This window comes from Phodopus roborovskii, unplaced genomic scaffold, assembly GCF_943737965.1.
Source record: "Phodopus roborovskii unplaced genomic scaffold, PHOROB, whole genome shotgun sequence".
NCBI lineage: Eukaryota > Metazoa > Chordata > Mammalia > Rodentia > Cricetidae > Phodopus > Phodopus roborovskii.
This window is the reverse complement of record NW_026126627.1, coordinates 1,299,844-1,326,437: the sequence shown is the minus strand read 5'-3', so window position 1 is coordinate 1,326,437 and position 26,594 is coordinate 1,299,844. Positions and strand designations below refer to the sequence as shown.

Here is a 26,594-nt window from a genome sequence, read left to right as displayed (position 1 = left end):
TCCTCCTTCCTGGTAAGGCTGTTTAATGAGGCAGGGTTGGTTTATGGCAAGTCCAAGCCTGGGCAGGGCTAGGAGCAGCTGCCCTTCCAGGGAGCCGGTGACCAGCCTGTCACTCCCTCTGGACAGCTGCATCCAGAGGAGGGCAACCGCCTAGGGAAGGCCACAACCCCTCCAAGAACCAGGACGCTGCTCCATCAGTAGCCAGGCCAGGGAAGCCACTGGTTGAGCCAGGACTCAAGGGATCATCAGCTGATTCATCACTCCTTCTCCACCAAGGTAGGGAAGAATGAGCCCTGAGCCTCAGGTCCGTCTCTGCCAGGCTGGAGAGGGCTTACCTTTTGGTCCACATTTTTGACAGAATGTTAGAAGCAGGTAGGATTTGAAATGAACAATAAGCAATGCCTGGGAGAGAAAGCAAGAGGGGGACGTGACAGACTTCATCTGAGGGGGTCTAATCCAACTGACAATCGGACAAGGAGAAGGCTAGATTAGCACTCAGGGCAGTTCATGCTGTGATTGATTAGTTATGCCTGATGTGGGTACAAAGATAAGACCTCAGGTTCAAAAGCCTGGCATTTGAAAACCTGCACTGTAGATATCCTTTGGCCACAGAGAATCTCTGCATGTATTAGTTCACCCATGGGTTGATGTTTTTCAAAGAAAGAATACATTCTAGATGAGCATCAAGTTTCACAAATATTTGGATAATGAATGAGGAAGGACAGGATGTTCTCTGGCCACAAATTCCATTAATCTCTGAAAAGACTGAACTGAAATGTTATGACAAAGGTACATGGTTTTGAGGATTTTCTAGCAATGTGCTGTCAGGCTGGTCCCTCTCCCTAAGATCTGTTTCCTCGTCTGTGAAATGGGCATGAAGAGCAGAATATCCCGGTTCAATCCCTTCAGTTTTAGCTCATCAGGCATCTGTGGGAGGGACAGAAAATAGCACCAGCTGCCTGCTAAGTGTACTCCGTGTAGTATCCTCTGTGAGGCCATTTGTCGTTATTACTCCCACTCCAAAAATGGGGACAAGTCTTCATTCCTGCAGGCAGAGTGGCTGCAAAGTGTATGCCCTGGCACTAGGCTCAGTGCCCTGTGATACAGCTGATTTGGGAGTGTCCCTGCAGATGGTTCACTCACAGAATAGTAATTGAGCACTTCCTGCAGGACAGGTTAAATACACCATTGTTCTAGCCAGAAAGCAAAAAATGACTTACAGGAACGAAGGCATGTGCTGAGGCGGTGTGGACTTACAAGGTAGGAAGACAAGGAGGTAGGGGCGGGGTCACAGCGGGCAGTGCAGGCCAGAGCACAGAAGGACTGGTGGTCAAAAGTGAGATTAGGTTAAGCACAGCTGGAGGGGAGAGGTGGCTTCTCCCGGCTGCTCCATCTGCATCTGCACCTGGAACCCTGGAGCATTCTGTCGTGTGCTCATTTACACAACTCTTCCTGAGTGAGTTGTCTTGTGTGCAAATTGGCCCCAGTTGCTTGCTCTATCCAGTAGGAATCTGGAGATCTGCAGAGCTAAGAAGCCTAACCTCGCTGGCACTTAGGCATTTTCTCTGTGGTGGAAGAAATGCTAGTGTCTTGACAATATTTTCTTAGTCTGAAGCAGCTGCGCCTGCTGGGATGAGTCCAGTCTGTCTAATGGAGGATTGATATGGCTTCAAACAGACAATGGAGAGCCTACAGCAGGGCTGTTTCTCGGAGAGGATGCTGAAACTCCCAATGGCTGGTCCCAACCCTTTTGGGGGCCCTAGAAGGCAGGTGGGAAGTCTGAAGTTTCCTCCCAGGGAGCAGCCAACAGTTCCAAAGTCACAGAGAGAAGTACCTGCAGTGTCTGGACCCCACATCTGTCTTTTGTCCATCTGTGTCTCTTTGGGCCAGTTGTTTCATCTTCTGTTCTTGCGTCAGCCTCTCTGTCTCCAAAGAACAGGGTGTCCATTTTACAGTGGACTTATTGGGATTTAATCCATTTACTTATTGAGATTCATGGTCTGGTTTATTTCTTTTAAAAATAAAGATCGAGGACATTAACACATTCCTTGAGGCTTGACTGATGTAAATTTGAAAAAAACTCGATAGTGTAAAGCACTCGGCATGGTGCTGGCATGCAGCAGGGAAACACACATACTCTTGTCAACGTCCAGTGCCTACTGTGCCCTAGGCACTGTGCAATGTACCAGGCTTTTTGAAATGACAGAACGCTTTCTCAGAAAGCTCACACTCTACCAGAACAGTCATACTGAAGACTGGGAATAAAACAGGTGGTGACACTACAAGAGATGTGTTGTGTTGGTCAGCTTCCTGTCACTGTGAGAAAGCCAACTGCAAAGATGATTTATTTGTCTCATGTTTTCACTCTGTTGTCATTTGGCTGTGATGGATCAGGGCCTGTGCTATGTCAGGGCCCCATGGTGTGGAGTACTCAGAGAAACAAAGCTGCTCATTTTGTGATGGCTGGAAAGCTAAGAGAGAGAGCGTGAGCTAGAGGCTGTAGACAAAAATGTATCCTTCAAGGTCGTACCTCGATGAACAACTCTTTTCAACGAGGTTCCACCTCTTAACGTGTCCACCACTTGCAAATAGCCCATTATGCTATGAACTCAGTAGATCAACCAGTTCTAATGTTAGAACCTTTGTGGTCCAACCATCCCCATAGTTATTGGATCTGAACCTCTGAACACTTCTGCAATGGGGACCAAGCCTTTGGTACATGAGCTTTTGGAGGATATCTCACAGAAAAGCCTGAACAGATAGGTAAAGATTCTGTGTGATCAATACAAGCAATCATAAAATGACAGGTGGTTCATGTGGGGGTTTGACTCTGCATCTAGCATGGCATTAAGTACTTAAACACAACTTTGCATGCTGAGTCTTAGCCCCATTTTATAGGTGAACTGCTGACACCTGAAGAGAAAAGGCAACCCGCCAAAAGTGGAAAGGCTGGGAATGGGAGTGACAGACTTTTTGGCCAGGAAGACTTGGCAAAAGAGACTACATTCCACAAAACAAAGGGTCCCAAGCAAACAGCACTGAAGGCAGCTATGGCAAACAACACTGCAGAAGAGCAGAAGTGTGGTGGCAGGAGCTAGAGTCAACAGGCTGCATACATGAACCATGCCAAGAACTTAGATCTTCCCATAGGTATTCATCCAGCAATGGTAGCAATGGGAAAAAATGGCATCAGAAAGGAAGCTGAAGGCACAGGGAGTTGGCCTGATTCTTTTAGCCTTGTGATCAAACTTTGGAAAGGAAAAGACAGAATGGGAGTTTAACTTGAAACTTTCTTACCTATGTAAGTGGGGAAATCCTTATATTTTAGGCAGGAATCTTAGGTTTCAATGAGGAAAAAAAATAAGACTTCCATTGGCATCTGAGGATGACTGAGGTATAGCTAGGATTCTGTCTCTGTTGCTGTATTCTCTTGCAAGCTATCCTACAGAGTAACAGAGATGTCCTCAAAACAGCTAGTTCTGAGTCATATGGACTCCAAATCCCAACAAAAAGGCATCTTTTCTTTGCTGAAACAGCTTGGGAGAGCTCACATCTTGGCTTGGGTCACTTGCATATGGATGATCCCATGTCTGCAATCAGATGATGTCATTTACTCTCTTCATCAAGCCCTGGGCCATAGGGACATCCTGGAGTTATAGATTAGGATCAACTCTATCCAAATGAATAGAAGGCACAGGTCTTTTTCCAAATGATAATCAGAGTGCTCACCAGTAAAATAGAAAATGGATTCTATTAGACAGGTTCCCATGGCAACAGATGCCCACCACATCCTCACTTATACCATTCCTACCTCACTTAACTAGTTACAGAAGTAAGGGATAACAATGCTGCCTAAGCCATTCTACTTAACTGATACTGGGCTTAACCTTTCTAGATCACCATTCCCTCACCAGTAAAAATGTACTTCATAAAAAAAGAATCCTGACAAAATTGTTGGTAGAACAACTGTGCTTATTAGAATCAGTATTGTGATTATTTATTCTCTGGTCAGAGAATAAGGTCTTTATACCTTTCTAGATGAAATATATTCAAGCATATCCTCAAGAAGCGGTCATCTTGAATTGTCAGAGTTTTTAATCTGCCTCTGATAGAAGCCAAATTACCTACAAGTAAGTACATTTCCTTTATGCTTGACCTGACTGAAGTGACTCAAGTTTTCAGCAGGCCTGCTGTGTCCAGGGAATGAACCCTGATAGTCCAGGTAGCCCCACCGTAATTCAGTTGGTATTCTGATGACCCCAATCAGACTTTCAACAAAGAGAATGCTGGTGATGCAAACTGCTTACCTGAAGATGTCCAGCTCTTGAAGTTGCCCTGATTCTCTTAGCCAATTGAGAGAAAGAGAAGGACTGTGTGGGATGATGTCTTCTGCTTTTCTCCAGCTGCTCTGTGGGTATCTGGGAATTCCATTTCCACTCATCATTTAAAGACTATCTTGTTCTGGGCTTACAGGATGCTAGTAAAGTTAAGGGTATGTGCAGCAGTCCCAGAGATGAAGGCAGGGAGCACAGCTTTACTGCTGACACTTGTCCCTTAAGCAACACGCCCTTCATAAAGACTACTGAGTCTGGGTGCACCCTTGTACTTAATTCCCATTATAGGCAATGATGGTGGGCATGCACAGATAAGAAAACAGGTTGAGAGAGGACTATACCTGCAATACCATGATGAAGGCAACAGCAGACTCCACCATGTCCCATTATTAACCACCCTGCACTACAGACTTCCTGAACTTTTACAGGAATGAATGGGACTAAAGCAGTCATCTTACTGAGGGAATCCCTGGGTGGCAGCAGTGGTGTAGGGTTGGAGATGGGGTACTGACCATGACCTCCACCCAGTATACCCAGAGGAATGATCTTCTGAAACCCATGTAAAGATAGAAGACAAGCAGCTAGACATCAAAGTGGACAGGTTCTCATGGACCTGCTATTCAGGAGGATTAAGGTAGAGACAGGACTTTAGAAACTTCCTCTTGTCTCACACATCTGTCTTCACCATCACCTAAGCTAAGCCTCAGGCCAGGGAGCTCCTAGACCCATGTGATCTTTAGCTACAGAACTACACACACACAAAGAGCTAGCTAACTAGGTTCCACAGATAGCCAATGCCTCTTTTGTAAAGCTCTATTGTCACACATCCACATCAATTCATTTACAGGCCTACAGTTTCCATCGTGCTCAAGTAGCAAGGCTGAATTGTCATCTGTGGAAATAAATGGCCTGCAAAACCCAAAATATTCCCAACCTGATCCAACTTACAATAGTTGATTAAATATGGGACCTCCTGGGGGTACGGTGGCACATGCCTATATCCCAGCCCTCTAGAGATTGAAGCAGGGAGTTGTAAGAGCAGCCTAGGTTGGGTATAGGGTTTGATGCCAATCTGAGACCCTGCCTTAAATTTAAAGAAGAAAAGTGGACTCCTGACACCAACTGTCCCATCTGAAATCTTTTCTTCCTCTGACTCAGCTATATGGCCTGTTCACTCTGTGACTCTGTTTCCCCAGATTCTTCACTGACCTGCTACAGGATTAAATATGTTAAAATAATTCAAGGTTATACAGTACCTACTACAGAGTATTTGTCATCTTATCCTGGGAAAGCCCCAGGAACTGGCAGAGTAAAAATCTCTTAAATAGGGCCTGAAGTGATGGCTCAGCACACAACAGGCAGCTTACAACCTCCTGTAACTCCTGCTCCAGGGGATCCAACACCTTCTTCTGGCCTCCACAGGCATTCTCACACACAAGCACATGCACACAGAGATATCTAATGCCTTAGTTACAGTTTCTATTACTGTGATAAAACAGAACAATCAAAAGCAACGTGGGTAGGAAAGGGTTTATTTCATCTCATAACTCAAATCACACTTCATCACTGAAGGAAGCCAGGGCAAAAACTCATGCAGGGCAGGAACCTGAAGGCAGGAAGTAAAGCGGAGGCTATGGAGACATGCTGCCTACTGGCTTGCTTGCTCATGACTTTCCCAAGGACCACCTGCCCACAGGTGGTATGTCCCCCACCAATCACTAGTTTTAAAAAAAGCCCCACTGTAGGCTTACCTACAAACCAATCTTATTGTCTCTTGTGGATAAATCTATGGGGCTTTTTCTTAATTTTCTCAGCCATGGTTCCCTCTTTTCAGACCTGTCTAGGTTTGTGTCTTATTGATAAAAACCAAGCAGTACCTACACATTTTTAAATTTTCTCTACAAGACAATAGTGAGGACAGGGTATTGTAGAAATAAGCTATTTCCTTGCTAAATAAATGTCACTGGAACAAATTGTTCCCACCAGCATTCTCATTGTTTATGGATTTATTCACTGCAAACCTCCCTTTATGTTGGTGACACCATCAATAATTCCTTATAAATATCAGAGCATTGGGAGAAGGACTATCCAGGGATGAATGGTGGCCCCACACAGGCTAGTTACTCAGGGTGGACAGGTGTGATTAGAGCAGGAGGGAAAAGGACAACTGGGCCTGTGCAGGGTCTCCCACAGCCCCGATCCCAGGCTGAGCCTTAGCAGGACTGTCAGCAAATGTCTCACAGTCCCTTAAGTCTTAGTTTCCACTCTCAATCATGCCTCTACATTGGTCTCATCTTCTTCACCCTGAGCTGTGTCCCCCAGACCCTATCATTGCCCTGCAGGACCTGCATCTCCCAAAGTGTTCATCTCTAGCAATGAATCCCAGGGATGGGGGAACAGGTAGAAGCTCCCGAAAGGACAGCGACCTACAGCCTTCTGTGACTCAGTCTGTGAAATGTCCACGAACAATGTGGAAATAACCAGGGCTTAAATTTGCAGAAGCCAGGTGGGTTCTAAAGTCTGGATACATCCTCTGGGTAGTCTAGCTTGAGGGCAGAATGATATGAAATAAGAAGGAGCCGTTTTGGTGGAGGGAGAAGGGCCCGCTTGCAAGCCCTTTGCTTCATTCTCAGCACACCTTCCATGTGCCTGCTGCTGGGACACGAATAAAGACTGTCCAGAGGAGATGCAGGTGACAGGAGGGCTGGCCAAAAGCTCAGCCAGCCAGAAGCAGTTCCCGTACTTCGATGGAGGGGTTCTTGTGAAGGCAGGAAAGGTCCAAGAGTCAGAATTTAACAGATGAAGTTCTCACTTCACTAGAGACACCGATACCATGTTCTGGCTGTTCCTTAACAGCTCGTCCTCAGCCTAGGGAGATACTCTCCTTTCTCCGTCCACCTTAGCTCTAGGCAGGTTGGGGCTGAGCTCAAAGTCACCTGAGCACAGAGCACAGAGAAATCAGGAAAAAGGAAGAAACTGACATCCTGGAACCTGCAGGGCCCTTAAGAAATGTGGCGATGGAGACTGGGTAGTTAAGGTAGAGCTCAGTATTAAGGCATATGTTTGTCATGCTCAGTGTCCTAGGTTTAATGCCTAACACGGTTTAAAAAAAAAAAAAAAAAAAGGCAAGGAAATGTCACAGGCAGCAGGCGGAGATGCTGTGGTGACACCTTGGCTCCACTGAAAGAATCAACATCCCTATGGGAATGATGCCAACAAGGAATATAAACAGAGAACTAAGGAGAGAGCCCTGTAAGCAAGATGGCAAGGTGCTTTCAGGCGAGCAGTCTTCCTAGACAGAGTGACTGCTGCCTGCCCACTTTCACAACAGCTAGACAGCATCACCCCTTTCTCAAGGCTCTGAGACTGTACCCAGGCCGAGCCACAGTTCTCAAGCAGCAAGCCCACATCTGTCTGAGCCCCAGATGCAGCCCCCAGGTTCATCACAAGTTTGTCACTGTTTAACTCTTCTATAACCAGGCCTTCACGCTGACCCCACCAGCCCAGACTCACACAAGTGTCTCTTAGCACCTCTCTCCTGACCTCCAGACACCATCAGTAAACTATCTGATTGCTCTTGTTTGAGTCACTTAGTAACTGCACAAACAATCACAAAGGACGTGAAACAGCCCCATACTGTGGCCCCATGTGGCAGGGCAACATGACTGTTCCTCTCTCCAGGACTGCATGTATGTGTTTAACCCTTAACGTCCAGGCTCACAGAAAACTTCCTGGAGAAAGGGGTTTTTTGCCATGAGGCCTGCAAGTTGAGTAAGATTGTTCCAGACATAGACTCTTAGTAACAGCATTCAGACAAAAGATTAGGAAGGGCAAAGTTCAGGGCACTATGTGACTTGTCACATCAATCCCCTGTGCTTAGTATCCAAGCTGGCTTCACACTGATGCCCAGGAAATGCTTCAAGAATAAAATCCACAATATGTGTGTGGCTTTAGAAAGGACTTGGTCCCTATGAACTTCCATCTGCTTCTTCATGAGGTAGCTTTATCATCCTACCCTTCCAGGACCGCGCAGGATTCAATTCATCCCATCTCTCGATATCTACTGAGCACTCCAGTGCTCTTGCAGCTGTGGACTGCAGGACACAGGCCCGCGGGGGAGAAGAAAGGATTTGAGACTCCTGAATTGATCTGGAGGCAGAAATCAGCAGGAAGCATGGGGAAGGGCAGGACAGAGAGAGAGGCCAAGGACAGGGGCGCTGGGTGGCTCTCTGGTCAGGGAGGGAAGGCACAGCTCAAGCAACTCAACCTTCCTCTCAACCCTTCTTTTATTCCTTCCCTGTAACTGTCCTGCTGGGTGAACATCAATCAGTCTGCAGTTGTATCTGTGTCCTAGGCCACCAGGCCTGGCTGCATCTCAAACTGCAACCTGAATAACCAGTTATGACAAAGAAAAGACACCCCCCCCACACACCCATGTTACCTGCTCCTGGTGTCTCTCCTTTCCCTACAACTCCTCACCCTCACCAGCAAACCAGTCCTAAGTTCTGGCCACACAACACAATAGCCTGCCACAGTGAACACACTGGCGACTCTGGAGGTCCAGAAGCCCCTCAGGTGTCAGGTGGGCAGCCAGGAACTCAAACAGGAGGGACTTCAGACTGGAGAGGCCAAGGCAGTCTGCCCTGCTGCTCCCCACCCCAATCCTGAAGCCAGATGCTGCCAATCTGGCCCTCTTTACTCCTGTAAATAATACCGCCTGGTTCTCCTGTGTCCCTGAGCATCCACCAAGACTCTTTGCTCTTCCCTCTGCCAATCATGTGGCAGTTGGACATTGGAGACAGTTGAGATGAAGTCTGTTAAGATAGATTCTTGGGAGAAAGAACATTCTAGGGGGAGGGGGAGGAGAGAAATGAAATCACAACAAGCTGGAAAGACCACTTGCCCCGGGCTCCAATTTACCACCACCCAGCTCTCCCCTCTTCTAGTTAACACTGGCCTCCAGGAAGCCTTCAAAGCTGCCACTTTATTGTTAATTGCCCAGTGCCTGAGGGCAACACAGAAGTGTGGGAAGGATGACCCAGAGCCTGCTCAGGATGCACAAAAGAAGACAACTCTGGTTTAAACTCTCTTCTGAGACAAAACATACTGGAAGTGAGGACCTGAGGGGATGCAGGGGTCCCTTGTAGCTGCAGATGTGTGTCCCAGTCCCTCCTCTCACTTCACCTGCTGAGTGACCTTGGTCCTAACCATGTGAGCTGACCTTACTAATCCCTTAAAATGTTCTTTTTTCATACAGCACCTGGCTGGCATGCAGGATGCCAGGCCTGGCTACTCTACACATCAACCCAAGCCACATGTTTCTCTTCCCTGATGCTTTTACTGGTTTGACAGCCTTAAGTGCTTGGGCACTCAGACAGGAGAGGGGAAGGGATGGAGAAAGGGAGGAAGGCAGGGAGTGGGGAGGGAGTGAAGCTAAATCAAGCCTTCTAAGATGCACCTTCCTCTACTTTCTAATCTCTGCATTCACTAGGAGCCTGAGTGAAAGAGACTGGTGGGAGGCGGGGCTGCTCCCTGCTCACAAGACAGGCTGGAGGAACCCAAGCCAAAGGATTCTAAATGCCAGTTTCAGCACCCTCCCTGATCTTCAGACCCCAGAGGCCAGTTTGTAATCAGACTTTCTTCTCTCCACAGGTTAACGCTGACTCCAAGCCATTCTCCTTGGCAGGATGAGAGTGGCAGGTAGGACAGGGTTCTACAGCTTCTTGGCATGGGGGCTCTAAAATTCTCTTTTCCACCATCCATGTTCACCCAGTCCAGCCCCAGGGGTGATTCAGTATCTCTTGTCAAAGGTCCCAGCAAAAACTCCAGGAAGACAGTATACAAGAGAATGATGGTATGTCCAGCCTTTGAACATTATGACACAATATTGTTGTCTACAAAGCCCACACTGTAGAACTGTTAATAAGTTATATATACACATACATACATACATGTATACATACATACATACATACATACATACATACATACATACATACATGCTGTGTGTGTGCATGTGCATAGAAGTCAGAGGTCAGTGTCAGATGTTTTCTTCTCAATCTACTGTATTTTTTTGAGATCCACCTGTCTCTGCCTGTCTCTACCCATCTCTTCCAGTGGTGCTACGGATATGGATACATACCTCAGCCCTGGCTCTGACATGTATGCTGGCGACCTGAGCATAGATCCTCATGTCAATATTTTACCCACTGATCCATCTCTCCATTCATTAAAAGACAAAAATCTTTAAGTGTTTTTAAGTTTAGAGTTGAGTCACATTCATAGCTATCCTAGGATGCCTGTGTCCCGCAGGTCATAATTTGGACACACCTACAGGCTGGGGGAGCTGAGGAACCACTTCACAATGGCTCCATCTGCCTAGAATCCCAGGTTAGAAACATCTGCCTCTGGCCAGAAGTCAGGGACCACATAGTGGCCTCAAGGAGGACAGTTTCAGGGTCCTCGCATCACCACAGGCACCACAATAAGGCAGAGGTCTGCAGGGCACACCCTCAGACGGACCCCTTTCTACAGGCGCTGAAATGGGAGGGTGTGCAACCCTCGCACCCGACTTGTACTCCCAGGTAATTATGAGAAAGCACGGCACCTAATTTGGAGCTGGCTTATTTGCCTGGATTCCAAACCTCACTTCTACCAAGTGATCATGAGAAAGCAGCTACCTCTTCCAGCCTCAGTCTCCTCATCTGTGAAGTGATACATTGGTGAGCGCAAAGATTTAATGGGAGGATAAACTGAAGTAATCTGAGATAAAGCTGTCAGCATAATACCTGGCACAGAATGGATGCTGTCAAATGTGGACTGGTGCCTGAAAGGGATTCTGCTTCGTAAGCACAGTGCACCAGAGGACAAGGAGTATGCGCAAACCAAATGAAAGCCATCGGTTATACCTCTGATGGGCTATTGGTGCCTCCCCGGGGTATGGGATTGCTCCCCAGTGGTAGGAGCCAGAGTCACTTCTGGCTGTGAGGCAAAGGAGGCTGGAGAGCTATGCCTGCTCTGAAACTGCTCAACAAGTCCTCTGAGCTGATGAAAATTATGGAGGATATCCCCAGCTCCCCAAGTCACCAGAATACTACCTACTAATATGACTATAATACCAACAAAGTAAGCCATCCATGCACCCATCCATCCATCCACCCACTCATCCACTCTTCTACTCACTCATTATCCATCCACCTGTTTTTCTTTCATTCACCAAACACACACTAGTACATGATTTGTATACTCCAGGAAATAGAGTCAAGTAACAACTAAGTAGTATGGTGATGGTATTTGGAAAGAAACAAGATGACGTGAGAGAGTCTAAATGAGGAGGGATTGCAGGTGGAGCCCTCCAAGCCAGGGACCTCAGCAGTAAGGGTCTTTCCATATCTACTCTTTGGGACTGATTTCAGCTCAGAGAAGGTGAACTCCTACACACAGTACAGACCCCAATACATCTCTATGGGTTCTCTCTAGGAAGCTAACTGGGGCCCAAGCAGGAGCACTTTTAACTCATTCACAAAGGCTATTTTGGAAGTGTTCACAAAATCTAATGATATGATCTCACTGTCTGACCCCATCATGGTCTTCTATGTAGACTCAGAACATAGTCTCATGGTGTGGGCAAGGGCTGCACCTACAATGGAGGGTCTCCCACATTGGTGGTGTTGCTGGAATTGACAAGAACTTTGCACTGTAGCCTCCTTTTGGGGTGTGGCAGATGACCCAACAGTCTCCCTACTTGCAGGTTTGATTCGTGTAGTGGCCTTCATCTTCACCCTGGTTGCCATGTGGGTCTTTCTCCGCAACCACATCAGCTTCAGCAGGAAAACCATCCGTCTGCCACGCTGGCTGGGTAAGTGGAGCTCATGGCCCAGGACCTCTCTTCCAGGGTGACCCAGGAGCCAGCCAGATGTGCTGAGCTGTGCACTGGCATTGTGGGGCACAGTGTAAGATTCTGGGCTGTCAGGAAGGCTGAAGCCATGGGGAACACAGAAATGTCCCAGGCCCTGGCCTAGGGAAGGACAGTGGAAGGAAAGATGGAAGTGAAGAAATAATACTGTCTGAGTTGTGAGTGGCTTCTACCCGCCGTTTCCTCTGCTTCAAACCCTCTCTCTGAACAGGGCCTGCAGGCCTGCTCCACTCACCCTGCTCAAATATCACCACTTCAAAAGCTTTTCCTGACCTCCCTGGCTCCAGCTTTAGCCTATCCTCCTCACTTAGCCTCTTCCATGTCAGCCTATTTCTTTCCAAAAAATCATCATCATCATCATGCCATTTGTTTCCCTAGTTGTTGCCTTACTCTGCCTCCAAATATATAACTTTCCTGAAGACAAGGATTTCATATCTAGGACAATGCCAATAATTATTTGATGAGTGAATACTCAGGAAGCAGAGGGAGGCGGATCTCTGTGAGTTCAAGGCCAGACTAGTCTACAAGAGCTCGTTCCAGGACAGCCTCCAAAGCCATAGAGAAACCCTGCCTAGAAAACAAACAAACAAAATGGATGGATGAATGATGGATGGATGGATGAGTAGATTTGTAGGTGGGTAGATAAATTAATAAGTAGGTAAATGGATGGTTATATCATGTTGGGTAGATGGATAGATGAATGGGTAGATAGAACGATAAGGGTGGCTATGGGTTAATAATATGAGTTAGTTGATAGGTAAGTGAATGAATAGATGAGTGGGTGAGTAGATAGGTGGTGAATGAAAGGACAGGAGGGTAGGAAGACTGACAAGTGAGTGAACAGAAGAATAGAATGACAGGTGGGTAGGTGGATGGATCAGTAAGTAAGAGGATAGATGAACTGATAAATAGAATGGCAAGTAGGTGGGTGAGTTAGTGGGTAGATAGGTAAGCGAATGGATAGATGAGAGAATGGGTGAGTAAATGAATACACAAGTAGATGGACAAGTCCTTACCATTTTACCTATTCATTCTCATTTAAGATACACAAATATCCTCAGATAGTGGTCCTTGATGTGGTTGTATAGTAGACTCGTGCATAATTTGTGGCATGGTTTCATGTGTGTTCTGAGAAAATAGAAAGTCAAGGAGACTTCTAAAACTAACCCAAGTTCTCCCTTAGATGTCAGAACAGGGATGGAAACTGGATGTGTGTATTCAAAACCGTTCAAGAGAGAAGGGAAGGAATGTGTGTCCTTAGGTTTGCCTTCCTGGGAGACTAAGAACCAGTACCATTGACAGAGTTCAACATGGCTCCCAATTTCCCTTGACAAGTAAAAAACCAGGAACCCCACCTTGAGCACAACTCCATAGTGGAGGGCTTGATAGCCCTTATGTCATCTGCCTCTTGTCCGTTGAGACACAGAGCCCACATTGGGATTTCATTTATATGGACACTTGGTGGTTGCCATGTCCCTGATCCAGGGATACTGTTTCTACAGACCAGAAATGGATTCTGCTGTCTGCTGGCCTCAAGGAGATGTGAACCAGGCCTTTTGCATGAGGATCAGGGTGTTTTATACAGGACAGTCTGAATGCAGTAGGCAACTCTTGTAGAGACTTCATCCAGTAACTATTTATCTCTCAAAGCTCAGTTACCTGGGAACTGACAAGCCAATAACCTCAACCCACAAGAATCAGGGCTTAAACTCTGTGTGAGGTCACAGGGACCCCAACATAAGGAAAAGGTGGCTCCTGCTTATGGCTCCCAAAACATCAGCATTCCTCTAATCCAGTGTCTGCAGAAATGCAGGTGTGTACCCAGTGGGAAAGACAGAAAGCCAACAGCTGCCCAGACTCATGGGCCAACTTCCCCTCACTTCCTCACTTCACAGGCTCTTGCCTGGGGGGGGGCACACCCCTATTTTATGATTTCATGTGCCTATACATAACAGCACAAATTTATGCTTATCGTTGTTCTACAGAAAGATGATAATGATTAGCCTCCTTCATAATCCAATCTGGTTTATTTTATGCACTTTATAACTTGTGCTCTGCTCTAGAAGAAAGTACTAAGTATCTCCAGAGAGTGAGGACAGACTTACTCTAAGAAGCTCACAGGCTTTGCCAGGCCACCAAGGCCCACAGCACAGGGATGAGGAGGTTAAAAACTCTAGGCTTACCCAGAAGACACAGAATCAACTCTAATTAGTATTACATAGTCTCTTAAGTCTCTTTATTGAGAAGTCAGGTGATGCTGGTTCCAGGATACCACAAAGGCTGTGGGGCTCGTCTTACTGTACCTTTCGATATTGTGGCTACTGTTTTGTTTTTGTTGTTTTTGTTGTTGTTGTTGTCCAAACAGTCCCATGCAGCTCAGGTTGGCCTCAAATGGAGAATGACAGTGAACTTCTGATCCTCCTGCCTCTGCCTCCTGAGTGCTGGGATCACAAGTGGGCACCACTGTGCCTGGCTTATGGGATGCCAGAAGTTGAACTCAGGGCTTTGTACATGATGGCAGGCACTCTACCAATTGAGCCACATTCCCCAGGCCCCTAAGTGCTGCCTACCTTCAACAGGGTAGAAGCTACACCCATGATCAGCTTTTCTCTAGGATACACTGTGGCTACCAGCTGTTCAGATGCCCACATTGTAACTACAAAGGGCACTTTTTCACACACACACACACACACACACACACCATGGCCAAGGGACTATATTAACTCAGAGAAGAGCTCTGTCTCCAGAGGACAATGGTATTGTGGTTGGCTTGGCCTTGGACATTTGTTATGATAGGGCCCAGAAAAGGTACACTCTTCCCCAGACGTTTTTGTGTTCTCCTGTTCCTTAGGACCCACAGCAGTGTGGTGGGTGGACACCTGAGCTGGAAACCCCAAAACAACTAAGACAGAATGAGATAAGATGCCAGGAAATGACCAGGGTCCCTAAGGCCTAGCACAGGCTGGGACCACAGCACCAGCAGTAGCAGCATAATTCTCTCTGTCACTGAGGCCCTCTGGGTCTCACTGGATCCTTCCCCACAGCCCAGGGAGGATGGTTGTGATGCCTGCTGTGTGCTGTCAAGCAAACTGAGGCACATGGTGCTTAAATATCATACCCACCATATACACAGGGTTAAGGCTCAATCTCCCGGGTTCTCACAGCATACCACAGCTTGCTTTTAAACACGAATAATTTGTGTCTGTGCATATGTATGTGTTGTTCATGTGTGTTGAATATGCATTTATGTGCATGTATGTCTCTGTGCATGGGTGTCTCCCTGCACATATATGCATATGAGTGTATATGCAGGTGTGCCTATTTATGAATGGATGGCAGCAGCAAGTGAGAGAAAGCTCCCAGATGTAACAGGGGGGCTTAGTCTGTCAGTGGCACCACATGAAGGTCTCCTGTTCCCACTGCCCAGCCCTCAGCCCACTCTCCCTCCTGTAAAAGGCCTAAGTACCTTTTTACTAACCATATTCTTTCTCTCAAACAGGCATGCCCTCCAAGGAGATCCGTGAGTATCTCCCCAGCCCCAGCCCCTCATCTGCCCTTGGGCAGGATGTCCCAAGGGCAGGCACCAGAGAAACACAGGTGTACAGAGTCTTCCTAGCCCGCTCTGTGACATTAGTGCCTCTTGAAGCGGGGGCTGGGTGGTCACTCTCAGACATTCAGATCAGTAGGAACATGGCCTAACTCTTTTCCTTCTGCCATTCTTCCTGGGTACCCTGCCTCTTCTCTCTGTTGTGAGCCAGAATTGAAAGAGGGCTTTGTCAAGGACCGGGCTCCCAAGGAACAAAGAAGGTAGGGGGAAGGAGCATGGCTGCTACTGATGCTAACTCAGGTTGATGCAGTCTGCCCTCATGGGCATCTCATATAAAGCTAACACACCCCCTTTGAGCATCCACGTTGTTTCCTTTCTAGAGGTAGGGAAACAGGCTCAGAGAAGTGAAATCTCCTGGCTAAAGCCAAACAGTTGTAGTGATGAGTAGGGAAGTCAAACACCCCCACCCTGTTTGTCCAGAGACTATTTCTCCAACAGCTTTTTGCATAAATAAGGCTTCCCTGCCAAGGCCCTCAAATCCCAACCCAACATGGTAACTCCAAAGACAGCTGAGCTTCAGGGTTAGGATTGTATTGACTTAAGAAAGCTTGGGAGCCCAATGTACATAGCACTGTGGAGAGCAGACTACAGGAATGAACATAACCATTTTACCCTTGATCTTCACCCTCTGAAGCCTCATCAGTCTAATGCTAAACCAGACCCAGAGTTATGACATCTTACAGATATCATCTGCCAAGAGGAATAGAAAACTCAAGCATTATACTACATTTTACCCTTCCTGATCCCATAGCAGACCTCACTAGTCAATTCCCACATCCTCACTCTCCAAACACATAACCATCTTCAAGAGTTTTATCATTCAGCCTTTCACAATAGGTCCAAACTGACATTTAAGAGAAAGTCTGCCTGCCCGGGGCTGGAGTTCAATTCCCAGCAACCACATGGCAGCTCACAACCATTTATAATGAGATCTGGTGCCCTCTTCTGGCATGCAGGCATAATTGCCAGCAGAACACTGTATGCATAATAAATAAATAACTCTTTGGGGAAAGAGAGAGACAGGGACAGAGAAAACCAATTTCTTGACTTGACAATCGGCAAAGATAATTGGAGAAACTTCTAGCAAAACCACATAGCAGATCAGTGGAAGAGCTGTTCATAGTTCCTGATAACCCAACCCCAACACACACATGACAATACACAAAGCCCAGAGCAACGGCACCAGGCTTCAGATCAGCTATGGAGACAGCTGATCGGCCACAGCCTAGAAAGCAGATCCTGGCTCCCCTGAGACCTCCTCGTGGGTATCACTTCCCTCCATGCAGCAGCCTGAGAGTGGAAGCTGGTGGACAGGAAATCATTCGAGGAAAGCAGGCCTAGGTTGGCCTATTGACATGGGGCTTGCCAGAGTTAGCCACAGTTAGAGAAGCAAGTCCTGGGAACTCCAGCTGTGGTCCCTGGGGCCTAGACTCTTCCCCACCAGTGAGGGTCAGGGAGACCTTCAGCCTGCTATCTTAATTTCCATATCATCCTTCCCAGCCCAAAGCCAAGCCAAACTAAGGGGCTTCATGTTCAGCCTGTGAAGAAAGACCAAGCCCAGGCACAGAATCTACCAGGATGATTCAGACAGGCACATGAGCAAATCCTGCAGAAGCAACTTCTCTTAGGAAGCCCTCAAACTAATCTTGGGGTGGCCAGACCCTCAGCCAGAGTCCTGGAGATTTAGATGCCATTGGTGGAGGCTCTTCAGTGCCCAGAAGTGAACAAAACCCCAAGGTCCAGTGCCCTCCCCAGATGTGAGAACTCTGTGTTACCTTCCCAGGAGTCCCGAAGACCAAGTGTGGGCTCAGCAAGCCCTGCCTGAACAACTTCTTTGCATTTAAAATCAGCAGCGGGGCTGCTAACGTCGTGGGCCCCTCCATGTGCTTTGAAAATGAAATGTAAGTATCCAGGGGTGGCTGTGTTTCTTTGCTTACATTTCATTCGTTCATCCATTTGAAGTCAAGCATCAAGACAGGCCTGTGAAGAAGCCCATGCCTTTCCCAGGTTACCTTTGACTCCAAGCAATCAGCGGAAGAGCTCCTGGCTCAGCCTCCCCTTGCTAATTGCCCCCTTCCCTGCACAGGTGGCGGGGCTGTTGTTGTCCCTGCTGTAAAGGCAAAAAAAAAAAAAAAAAAAAAAAGTGAGGCTCAGACAGGATCACCTGCCAAGCTGAAGGCAGATCTGGGCTTCTGATGTAAGGGATATCCTGTGGGGGAAATCTATGTACTCATTCCCAGTTCAGTTTATCCTGCCATGGAGGACAGATGCTGAACCTACATGCAACTTGCTTAGGCAAAACAGAGTCAGTACTGGTCTGTGTAGTTGAAGCCACAGGTTTGGAACTTCAGGGTGAGCAGTATCTGGCAACTCAAACTGCATGTCAAGCCTGCTCTCACACCATCCTTGGTTCTGTTTTCTACTGTTGGCTGTTTTTCCCCCACTGAAAATGGGACTTCTCTGTGGTAAGGGAGGCTGCCACACACTCTGACAAATTAGCATCATCTTAGCATGTCACCAGGATGAGAGCCTCCAGGACTGGTCTCCTTGGGAATGGAAAAATACTATGGTCCTGGGCAAGGGGAGAATAGAATGTGGATGCTGACCTAGTGGGAACTTCTCCAGTTTCTACTTTCCTGCATCCTGGGGTGTGGAAGCACCATACTCTAACATCTAAAATCCTAGGCAAGGACTCTGCCTCTTTATCTATGCAGACCGGCCCAAATGTGCCATGGACACAGCACAAAGAACACAGCCCACCACAGGCTTCCAGAAGAAATCCTAGTGGCAAACCTTTACACAGTGTAATCAAATATCTTGCAACTCTAGTGCCCCTGGGACCCAGGGGTAAGCCTTCTCAAGATCCCCATCACAAAAGCAGAGCTTCCTTCTGCTCCTGGGAATTATTACTTTCCTTCTTTATCTGCAGCATCATGAGTCCAGTGAGAAACAACGTGGGCAGAGGCCTGAACATCGCTCTGGTGAATGGTGAGTGGCCAGTATCACACCTGAGACCCAGGAAAGGGCCTTGTAGAACTCGGGACAGGACAAGACTGGATTGGGGGAGCAGCAGATCATACAGGCCTGATCACCTAGACTCCTGTCCAAGAGTTTACTGCTCTGAACCATGGCTGCACCCTCAAGGCCACTCCAGCTTAGACAGACAAACATGAAGCCACAGTGGGCACACAGAGGCAGGGTAAGATCACACGCTGATTACATATCGATCTTCAGTCTACAAATGTGAACACAAGCTAATCCAAACCAGGCCCTGGCTTCATGATCCATGGGTGCCACAGTAAGGGAACTGAAATGCAACAGGTAGGGCACATGTAATCACAGAAGGTTCCAGGGTGCAAGCTACGGTCAGCTGCAGCTAAAAAGCAGCAGGGAGAAGATGAGACACCCTTTCCAGGCATCAGGGAAAGGAAGATGGCAGGAAGGTCCCAGACTGGGACTTCCTGTCTGGCCACTCACAAAGTATAAGAACTAATCACCTGTGACAATAAAAGCTAACACATTGGGCATATACTTTGTATGACATGAACCCAGACCTAGCCGACTCCAGCTGGCAGCCTCCTTGCACTGCAGTGTCTCTAGGCATGTGTATAGATCGGGCCTCTGCTCCTTGTAAATAATAATGAGAGCAGCAAAGCATAGTTAAACATGGCTGATCCCCAACCTCTTACTGTGCAGAGAAACAGTTTAGACTATCTACCCTAATTCTAGAAAAAAACCACAAATGAGCATGCTCCCAGAAACATAATCCCTCCCAAAGTCCCCAGGTAAAGTTGCTATGGCTCTGAGACTGGGAGGGTTTGCCAGGTGAGCCTGCCTATTTACCTGGAGATGTGCCACTTCCCTATGGTGTCGGCACTGCCATACTCTCTGCAATACTACCATCTAGTAGTGAAGATTGAGACCTGTGGTTTTTCCTCCAGATAATAGAGGGTTCTTCCCAAAAGCCATGAAAGCAATTTCAGACCCTGGAAATCTGAGGACCATTATCACTGAAAATTCCATGGCCTCCAAAAGTTGGAAGATTTGGCTTGCAGATTCCCCATTTATGTGGAAAGAGTTATAGCCATGCCCTTAATCACAATTTTGCAGAAAATATATCCAGTACTTACCGGTTTAGATATATTCCATTTCAAACCAACAGCCCATTGAATTTGTGCAAAAATTAAGAACAAAATGCTGGACCCTGTGTGAGCCACTGTCATGGCAGAACACAGATTCTGAGTGGTCATATTCTGCTAGGCTCTGGATCTTCAGCCTCTCAAATAAGCCCCAGCAGGGACAGTGTTATGTCCTTATTGTGCCCCGATGACCTTCGCAAGACTCAGGTTCATTCCGTTCTCACTCTGGTTTTCGGCTTTACATGACCCATGGACCAGAGTCAGAAAAATGGCAAGTGGGGTGACTCACATTGTGGGAAGTACTAACTCTCTCTTTTTTCTAGGAACTACAGGACAGGTGATGAGAAAGGGCAGCTTTGACATGTACTCTGGAGGTAGGCACCTCTTTTGGCACTGATGTTGTGGGGGTGAGCCCCTTACTGTGGATGCAAGGATGCGAATGTCGATGGTTGCTCTGTTTTAGACCCCTTCCTGGGGTCTGAGTTAGACTCAGGCACAGATTCTAATAAGAGGGTTTGAGTATAACAGTTTATTTAGAAGCTGGTTTTAAGAAATGCCCAAGGTGGGTCAAGGAGTAAGAAAGGAGAATAATGAAGCCAACCTCTGGAATTAGAAAGCTTTGCACACCATCTCAGGCAGCCCAAGAGGTGTGCTTGAAGCACTGGTTGGCATTGGTACCACACATCTGTGCACCAGTGTTGTGCTGAGGATGAGGGCGTATGGCCCTAGTACCTGCTCAAGCCCTGTTAGGGCAAGTGCTTTATAAAAGCTAAGGCTGCAGAGATCTCTGGTGGGCATATGGCATAACCTCCTAAGGTACGGACAGGGCCTCTGAGAGGTGACCTCTCCGCCATCTCTCTACAGATGTTGATCATCCTTGTCACAAGACCCCAGAGAGCTGTTTTGAGATAGCCTCATATAGCCCAAGCTGACTTCAAACTCATTATGTAACCAAGAATGAACAACAGCCTAGACTGTAGTAATTCAGAAGAAGCCATGAGGTCCTTCTGCCTCTATCTCCCAAGTGGTGGGACTACAGGAGTGTACCCTCACACTAGGTCTAAATGGTGCTTTTAAGCGAGTGTTACGGCTCTGGAGGGAAAGGTATCCTGACCTGTTGAGAAGCCAGGCTATACCTAGAGCCACAATAGGACAACAGCTCAGCCCTGAAGGGAAAGGTATCCTGACCTGACAGGGAGTCAAGCCATTCCTGAAGCTGGGATGTGATGGAGGATGGCCTCCCCACAGGATATAGCAATCCTGTTCCTCTCCTAAAGGTAGCCATTACAGCTGAGCTCTGCTCTGTTCCCCTTAAGAGGGCTTCCCAGCAGATATTCACTTCTGCTGCACTCTGCTGAAAGGGAAGCTGCTGCAGAAATGTAGCAATCCCCTCCAGCTCTGGTGAAAGGTTGTTAGGCTATTGTCTTGCTCAGCCCCTCTAAGGGAGCATCTCAGCCAGGGTCTTCTATTCTCCTAAGGGAACTTCTCAGCATTCTACACCGGCAAATGAAGATCTTCTCCCAAGACTCTTTTGAGAGAGAGAGAGTTATTTAGGAAGGGGGAGTCCAGGGGAGTGCCTGCCTCCGCCAGGGTGGGAAAGCACAGCCCACAACTAAACAGGCAGAGGGCTTATTTAGGGCTTCTTAGGGCCAGGTTTTCCCAGGGAGATTTTTCTGCTCAGGAATTGGTTGGTTTAACTGGTCTGGGACAAACTGTTTCTTTCACTAGGCTTTTGGCTCTAGTTTGGGGGTCAGGGCCTATTTCTTTCACTGGCTCTGGTTCCAGGGCCAAAGTGTGTTTCTCTGTCTGTGGTTTCAGAGTCGGTATATTTCGTAGGTTCTGGGTTCAGAGCTAAAAGTGTTTCTTTCACCGGTTTGAGTTTCAGATCCAGGGCGTGTTTCTTTCTCTGGCTCTGGGTTCAGGTCAGGGTGCTAGATTTTGTGCTCAGTGATTAGTTGGTTTCTTTGGATGGCCCTTTCTCCTTAAAGTGATGGGGAACAAACTCAGGACTCTGTGCATGCCAGGTAAGTGCTCTATCAACTAAGCCACATCCTAGCCCAGGTACCTTCAAAGTGACAGTCCCTAGTCACCACTTCAAGTCACATGAATGAAGTCCCCTTATTACCTTCTCACATTTCCCTGTAGGATAAGTGCTGCAGGAAGCTCTGTCCCCATCACACTGCCTCTGTCTGGCTTCTGAGCTCCTCATTAGCCTGGTCCAGGTGCTCTCTGGGTCATTAGGTAGAAAAGAGTCAAGGTCCCAGCAGCATTTCTCCTAAAGACCAGTGCCTTTCTTTTCTTCCTCTCCCAGAACCCAAGCTCCTGATGAACTTCCTTGAAGACATACCTGATAGCGCGCTGGTGCTGGTGGCCTCCTATGATGACCCAGGCACCAAGTAAGTGGGAAATGCCACCTGTTAGGCCGCATGGTGATGTAATCAAATACTTCACGCCTGCATGCACTTCCCATTCTCCTGAAATGCCTACCCTCCAGCTAATTATCCTGAGAAAAGAATCAGGGAAATCTGGGAAATGATGTTCTGGATGGCACGCCTTGATCTTCATTACAATGATGGCAAAGTCCATTCAGTAGCCACTGGCTGGTTACAGAAATTATAGCAGGATGACATATATCATTGTTGTGCATGTAAGAAGACACACACAAATGATGGTGTGGAAAAATATTAAGGACTTGCAAGAACGCTCACTATCTTCGTGTTCTACTGCTGTGAAGAGACACCATGGCCAAAGCAACTTTTACAATAGAAAGCATTTCATTGGGGCTGGCTTAAAGTTTCGGAGGTTTAGTCCATTATCCTGGCAGGGAGCATGGCAGCAGACAAGCAGGACTGATACTGGAGAAGTAGCAGACAGCTCCATCCTGGTCTGCAGGTAGAGAATGAGACTGAGCCTGGCATAGGCTTTTGGAACCCATCCCCAGTGACACACTTTCTCCAATAAGGCCACACTTCCTAACCTGTATAATCATTTCAAACAGTTCCACTCCTTGATGAGGAAGCATTCAACTATATGAGCCTACCAGAGGCATTCTTATTCAAACCACAGCATTCACCGGCTAGGACTGAGTGAACAAAATAAATACATGTGTTCATCAGACTGATGACATGGCTCAATGCTATTGAGCTTGCTGAGTAAGAGTGGAGAGTTGAGTTCAAATTACCAGAACCTACATCAGTGATAGGTAGACATAGTAGCCAGCCTATCATTCTAACCTCTGAAAGCCAAGACAAAAGATTATCAAAGCAATCACACTAGCCAAGCCAACTGTATCAGTGAGCTCTGTATTTGACTGAGAAGATCTGACTAAAAAGAATAAATTAGAAGAGTGATGAGAAATAGTTTTGACATCAGCCTTGGACCACCACACATACACATATGCATATACATATGCACATGCCCACACACATGCAATCATACATGTACATGAATGTACAACATAGGAGAAGAAGAGAAGAATCCACGAGTGCTTCCTAGTTTGTTATGACTAACTACACTCACTGTGTGGCCCCTTTTAAATCAAATTGTGTAGTGAATGCCATGCCAGCTTAGCTTGTGTGAACACACTCTTGTACACACACTGAATAGCCTAACAACACATCTGGGTGGACACACTCTTGGTGTTCACCCACTGAATCACGCAACAGCACATCTGTGTGAACACCTGCAGTACATCTCTTAGAACGATGGCCATGTTAAAATGATTACGATGGTTTCCACAGGGGAGAAGAGCAAGCCCCTCCTTTCAGTTAATTCTTCACGATGCCCTGTGTTTCCCATGTGAACATGTGTAGCACCTGCAAATAGAGCAGTACTGTCCAAACCCCTCCCCAGCCCCACCCAAAGCTCTCTTAGGAAGCCTCAGGCCCCGAGCCCAATCCTGTTAACGTTGGAAGCCTTAGAAGGCAGATGCTATGTGTGCAGCTGGAGAGTCAGGGAGGTCATTGGGAACCTCACCCCCCATCAATGTCCTTTATCCTTGTCCAAACCGTTCTTTCTGGTCCTCTGCAGAATGAATGACAATATCAGGACGATCTTCACCAACCTGGGGAGTTCCTACGCAAAGCAGCTGGGCTTCCGGGACAGCTGGGTCTTCTTAGGTGCCAAAGACCTTAAGAATAAAAGCCCCTTTGAACAGGTAGGTTCCTGGCTGCCTCCCTGTCGGAGGCAGATGGACAAGGAACTGTAGGGTGGGAGGAGGTGGGGGAGGAGGAGACAATCACTCCCATAGGCTATGTTGTTGGTCAGAGACCCCGCACAGAAGCAGCAGGGAGGACCATCATGGCAGAGCAAAACAGCTCATCTCACAGAGGCCAGGGGCAGAAAGCAAATGCCTAGGCCGGCGACTGTCTCCTTTTTCCCTTTATTCGGGCCCCAGACTGTGGATGAGATGACTTGGGTTAATAACTACCCCTTTCATTAATCATCTCTGGAAACACTAGCACAGATATATCCTAGCCACTTCTCAGTCCAGCCAATGGGCAATCAAATTAACCATCACCTGCATTTAGAAATCAGGCCGAGTTCAAGATAGCCTAACCTAGGAGAAGAAAGGAGAGAACACCCTTGGCCTCTGAGTGAGAGAGAATGCAGGGCCTGGGCTGGGCTCTAGCCCACACAGGAGAGTCAGGACACTGGGCAGAGCTAAGTGGCGCTGGCCAGGCACATACTGTTTCTTCCTTCCTGCTGAGAAGGATCCAGGTCCATCAAGAGCAGATGGCCATTCAGCAAAGCCCCAAAGATGTCCTGTGTTCCCACACTGGTAACACATTAGAGAAATCACATGAAGAATTTCCCAACTGGGGAAAACACACAAAGTGACATTTCCTATCCATGCCTCAGTTTACAGCACAGTGCACGCATTTTCAGGGCTGTTGTGCAGATTACATACACAAGGCAGCTTGGGATAGTGCCAGGCATGCAGCTGATGCTCAATAATTGCTAGCATTCTTCTTTTCCATGCTTTTATTATTGTGGTTTGGGGCTTTAAGTGGGGCTAATGGAGGTTGTGGAAAAGGGTGACGGCTCTCCAAGCTCTCCCAGTCATTGGTGCCCCCATGGGCTCCAATCCCCTTTATGAGACCTCGAGCACGTTGTGGTTCTTCTCTGAGCTTCTTGCCCCATCTTTAAAGGGAAGCTGTGGCAGAGGTAAGAGAGGTCACCCAGTGTTTAGGGTCACTGCAAATACTTTTGCATGAGTCCTAGACAGCCTTGCCCATTGTCTGAAACATCTGTCTTCTCTCCCTAGTTCTTAAAGAACAACCCAGAAACCAACAAATATGAAGGTTGGCCGGAGTTACTAGAGCTGGAGGGTTGTGTGCCACGGAAGGTATTTTAGGGTGGCCATGGCCCTTCTGGTCCAGGGAGTCAACGGAATACACAACGGACTTGAGAGCAGAGCCTGTGATTGCTGGGTCTGTGCTGATAGGAGGTGACAAGGAAGAAGAATGTGAGAAACCACATGAGATGCACTGACCACGCCCTACACAATGTGCACTTCCTCTCTGAAGAAGCAGCAGCCTCCCATCACCCCACCATGACCAGCTTAAGATGGCTGCTGCACAGAGCCTTCTGAATCAGCTGTGGTGGAGACAAGTGGAACCTTCCAAGACTGTCATGGTTGTTTCCAGAAGGACTGGCTGCCTATACTTGAGCAGGATTAAATCCTATTTTTTGCTGATTTTGAACTTTCCAACCTCTCAAATTGTTCTGGTTCTCCCTGGGATTGTACTTGTCTAATCTTAGGTAGCATGGGTCTTGGGTCTGGACAGATAGGGGCAGCTCATTTGGCAGGTGGAATGGAGCCTGGTTTCCTGCGACTTCACAAAATCCCAGGGACAAAAGAACCTGGTTCTCCAAATGGACAGGATCAGGGAAGCCTAGGGGACAGGGCACACAGACCATCATCTTGGCATCCTCTTTTAAGACAAGCCAGAGGTAACTCAAAGCTGGAGAAAACGAGGAAGAGGGAAGATACAAAGGCAGGGAAAGTATCTACAGTACTGAACCGGTATCTAACATCTGCCTGGCTTAGAATTCCCCAGAGGCAGAATCTGAAACAAGCTTTGGAAGGCAGTCATTGTGTCTGGGAAAGGGGGCAGCCAATAAGGGGTATTTTAAGGGGACCCCTGCACAGCGGTGGCCCCCTCCCAGACCCTGGATTAGGCACAAACCATGCCCAAACAGCTGTTTTCCCAAAAAGAACCTTTATTAAGCAGAGAAGAAAAAGTTAAAGTGGCTGCTTTCTGACGCGGGCAGAAAACAGCAGCAAATAACCTTGCAGGTGTCTTTCTTTTTTATTATTATTTTTTTAATTTTTTATTTTACATGTCGATCCCAGTTCCCTCTGCCTCCCTCCCTCTTACCCTCTCTGCCCCCTCACATGCACCCTGACCACCCTCTCCTCCCATATTCCATATGTAGGGCAATGCCATCCAGGTGGGGTCATGTAGGTCTGACAGGTCATGTGAAGTAGGGACTAGGACTTCTCTCCTGTCTCTACGTTAAGGCAGTTATCCCTCCATGGGGGATGTGTCCTCAAGGCCCATTTGTGCACCAGGAATACATCCTGGTTCCACTGT

At 47.4% G+C, this 26,594-nt stretch overlaps 2 protein-coding genes across 2 annotated transcripts in view; both read left to right on the top strand.

Moving 5' to 3' along the window:
• Window positions 1–26,594, top strand: part of Fam107a (family with sequence similarity 107 member A) — a 243,880-nt gene that overhangs the window by 158,670 nt on the left and 58,616 nt on the right. The window lies entirely within an intron of this gene.
• On the top strand, window positions 86–25,536 carry Fam3d (FAM3 metabolism regulating signaling molecule D). Its single transcript, XM_051206690.1, has 11 exons — window positions 86–276; window positions 9,987–10,034; window positions 12,085–12,192; window positions 15,592–15,594; window positions 15,749–15,769; window positions 17,640–17,757; window positions 18,786–18,844; window positions 20,319–20,369; window positions 22,307–22,391; window positions 24,025–24,151; window positions 25,262–25,536. Exons 2-11 carry the CDS (start codon window positions 10,022–10,024, stop codon window positions 25,349–25,351), a joined length of 675 nt encoding a protein of 224 aa, XP_051062647.1. The 5' UTR covers window positions 86–276; window positions 9,987–10,021; the 3' UTR covers window positions 25,352–25,536.

Excerpts from the sequence above, each read along its gene's own strand:
- Fam3d (XM_051206690.1), top strand. Across the intron at positions 15,770-17,639 it reads CATGCCCTCCAAGGAGATCC|GAGTCCCGAAGACCAAGTGT; the intron begins GTGAGTATCTCC and ends TTACCTTCCCAG. Across the intron at positions 17,758-18,785 it reads ATGTGCTTTGAAAATGAAAT|CATCATGAGTCCAGTGAGAA; the intron begins GTAAGTATCCAG and ends CTTTATCTGCAG.